Raw genomic sequence first — 3,273 nt, 5'->3', positions numbered from 1 at the left:
CCAGGGGAGGCGAGGGGGGCAGGATCACCTCCCTGCCCTGCTGGCCACAAATCCTACCAAAAGCCACATACAGCTGCGGCCTGTGGGCACCCCAGAGCTGCTCCATTTGGTGGCCAGAGAGCCTGGACACCCCCACCAAGCTTTGAAGGCATTTGAACCCCTAAGAGTGCAGACAGATGCCCTGTGGGTCTTGGCTCAAGCCACTGGCCCATCTGCCCCACTAGCCCATGTGCAGCTTGGGTGCAGAGAGCAAAGCTGAGGCACCATAGCTATCCTCTCCTGAGCGCCTGGAGCCCATCCTAGCAGTGCTCCACAGCATGGTCCTTCTCATTTCCGTCTGCATCCCCATCCCCATCTCCATCCCATCCCATCCCATCCCATCCCATCCCATGCCCATCTCCATCACCATCGCCATCTCCATCTCCACCTCCATCCCCATCTCCATTACCATGCCATCTCCATCTCCACCACCATCTCCATTCCCATTCCTCATTACCATTTCATCTCCATCTCCACCTCCATCCCCATCTCCACCACCCTCATGCCCCAACACCAACCTGCCTCCTCCCTCTCATTCACTTCAAAGCAGCTCCAATAGTCCTTCTCCTTCATCACGATTTTCCTCCGGTCCAAGATCTCGAAGGTGAGCTCCTCAGCTGTCATCGTGGCTGGGATCTGGGACAGAAGGAACAAGGCTCCATCAACCAGTGGCCCACACCACCCTCATGCCAGCTCAGAGCATGCTCCCACGCCACTACGGCAGTTTGGGTACCCAAAGGACCATCCCTGTCCCCTCTGCACCCTCTGCCCCACCTCTCACCTTGACGTGCTGCTCTGCCTCTGTTTTCTTCTCTTCCAGGTAGACAGTGCAGATGAAGTCCCCGGCTTGCTGGAGGGCAACGGGAAAGCCCTTCAATCTGCAGCTTCCCACGTGTGGGCTAAATCCCTCCCCCCCAGCACGGACACTCCCTGCCTGGGGTATCTCCAGCAGATGCTGGAGCAGACAGTGAGGTCCCCGTGCCAAGAGGGTGGCCTAGGAAGGTCCCCATGTGCAGGACCCACCTGTGTCCCACTGGACGCTGCCTCCCGCATCTTCATGATGGCCATGATCTCGTCCTGCTGCTTCTTCATCTCTTGGTCTTTGACCTGCCAAGGAAGAGGAGCCAAGGAAGCCATCAGACCACCCTTAAGTTTCACTGCAGCAGCAGAGGTGGGTCCCAAGGGGACTCTGCTCCCCTACCAAGCAGAGACAGCATCCTCAGGCTTAGGGGTCTCCAGGGTTTGCAGAAATATGGACCTCCCTACCCCCCTCTCCAAACGAAGGAGATGCCTTCAGACAGAGTAGATCCAGATTCCTCCTCCTTCCACCTCCCCCTCCCCTGGGAACTGTCCACGCATCAGCCTGATCCAAAGCAGTGGCAAAGCTGGGGGGGTGAACCTACATTAAAGATCTCCACGTAGTGGCTGATGAGGTCCTCCACCAAGCGCCCTGCCTTGTAGTCCTTCCCGTCCGTCTGGAAGAGTGTGGGCCCGAAGACAATGGCCAGGTTGTGTGTGTTCATCTGGTTCTCCCCGGAGAAGAGCTGGACCCTGTGGAGACCCCCGTTCTGTTTCCTGCCCCCAAGCCCCTCCAGGCCCTCCCCTCAGCCTCGCCCAGAGGAACAAGCCCCACACCAGGACGTGACGCGTGGCTTGGGGTGCAGCTTGCCCCCAAATTCAACTCCTGCTGCCCAGGCCGTACCGAAAGAGGTGGTTGATAAGCGCCTTGAGCGTGGCCCGGTTGACCGTGGGGAGGGTGCCCAGGAGCCGCCGGTACTCCTCGATCTTTGCTCCCTCATCCTCCAGCGCTGCCAGAGGAGCACGAGGGACAGGATGAGCACAGAGGGGTGGGGACGGGAGATTAAGATCCACAGCCCCACCAGCCCCTCTCCGGACCCCACCTTGAACCCCTGTGTTCCACCATAGGGATGGAGCATCCCAGCAGTGGAGTGTCCCAGGTCCACAAGAATGGACCAGCCCAGGTCCATGGGGCTGGACTATCCCAGCTCCACAGGGCTTGAGTATCCAAGGGCTGGAGCATCCCAGCTCCAAGGGAACAAGGCCCCACAAGACCAGAGCATCCTAGCTCCATGGGGATGAAGCTCAACAGGGCCCAGAGCATCCCAGTTCCACAGGGCCAGAGCATCCCAGTTCCATGGGAGGTTCCCATGGCTGGAGCACCCCTGCTCCATGGGGCTGGAGTATCCCAGCTCAACGGGGCCCAGAGCAGCTCAGCTTCATCCCAGCTCCAAGGGAACAAGGCCCCACAAGACCAGAGCATCCTAGCTCCATGGGGATGAAGCTCAACAGGGCCCAGAGCATCCCAGTTCCACAGGGCCAGAGCATCCCAGTTCCATGGCAGGTTCCCATGGCTGGAGCACCCCTGCTCCATGGGGCTGGAGTATCCCAGCTCAACGGGGCCCAGAGCAGCCCAGCTTGGTGGGGCCACAGCATCTCAGCCCTGCAAGGCTGGATCATCCCAGCTCCGCAGGGCAGAGCTGCCCAGTTCCACAAGCACCACAGCTCGTGGCCGTCCAAGAGCTCGTGGCCGGGCATTTGGAGCTGATCCAGAAGGGACGGAGAGGGGGGGGTCTGGCTCTGGGGACCGTCCCAGCCGCAGCTGGCGCATTTTTTGGGCACGTCCCACCCCCATCCACTATGCCGGTCCCCGGCATGCATGGGGCCCAGATGTGTTCTCAGCTCCTGTGGGAGAGGCCACAGCAGATCTGGGGAACCCGCCCCTGCCCCCCCCATTTCCCCCAGGGGCTCACCCGTGGCCCGCAGCCAGTCCTGGCCCCAGCGCCCAGTGAAGAGCCCGTCGCCCAGGTCGCGGAAGAAGCGTTTGAGGGTGTTGGCCACGTCGTCCACGTGGTGCTCGCCCTCCTTCAGGCGCACGCCGCGGGCGTCCCGCCGCAGCAGCTCCAGCAGGCTGGTGGTCTTGGAGTTCTGCCCACTCTTCCGGTAGATGCCCTCGGACGTCAGCCCTGTGGCAGAGCCGGGGGGGTGAGGCCCTCTCCACGGGGGACAGGCAAAGATCATAGAATGATGGAATCGCTGTGGTTGGAAAGGATCTCCAGGATCATCAAGTCCAGCCTTCCTCCCAACATTGCCCTGACCACTAGACCATAGCCTCAAGCGCTACATCCACTTGAATTTTGAACCTCTCCAGGGATGACGACTCCACCACCCCCCTGGGCAGCACGTTCCAGTGCCTCACCACTCTGTCAGTGAAGA

At 60.8% G+C, this 3,273-nt stretch overlaps 1 protein-coding gene across 1 annotated transcript in view; it reads right to left on the bottom strand.

Annotated features, from left to right (window-relative positions):
* ARAP1 (ArfGAP with RhoGAP domain, ankyrin repeat and PH domain 1) overlaps positions 1-3,023 on the bottom strand; it is a gene marked incomplete at both ends in the record, with an annotated part of 6,357 nt that extends 3,334 nt beyond the window's left edge. The window contains 6 exons of the mRNA XM_008937504.1: positions 558-675; positions 821-889; positions 1,063-1,146; positions 1,443-1,590; positions 1,742-1,847; positions 2,811-3,023. Coding sequence (XP_008935752.1) covers positions 558-675; positions 821-889; positions 1,063-1,146; positions 1,443-1,590; positions 1,742-1,847; positions 2,811-3,023 — 738 coding nt within the window. The remainder of the gene's footprint in view (positions 1-557; positions 676-820; positions 890-1,062; positions 1,147-1,442; positions 1,591-1,741; positions 1,848-2,810) is intronic.
* Positions 3,024-3,273: the final 250 nt, after the last annotated feature.

Source organism: Merops nubicus, unplaced genomic scaffold (assembly GCF_000691845.1).
Source record: "Merops nubicus isolate BGI_N331 unplaced genomic scaffold, ASM69184v1 scaffold16333, whole genome shotgun sequence".
In the NCBI taxonomy this organism is placed as follows: Eukaryota; Metazoa; Chordata; class Aves; order Coraciiformes; family Meropidae; genus Merops; species Merops nubicus.
This window is presented reverse-complemented; position numbering and strand designations above follow the sequence as displayed.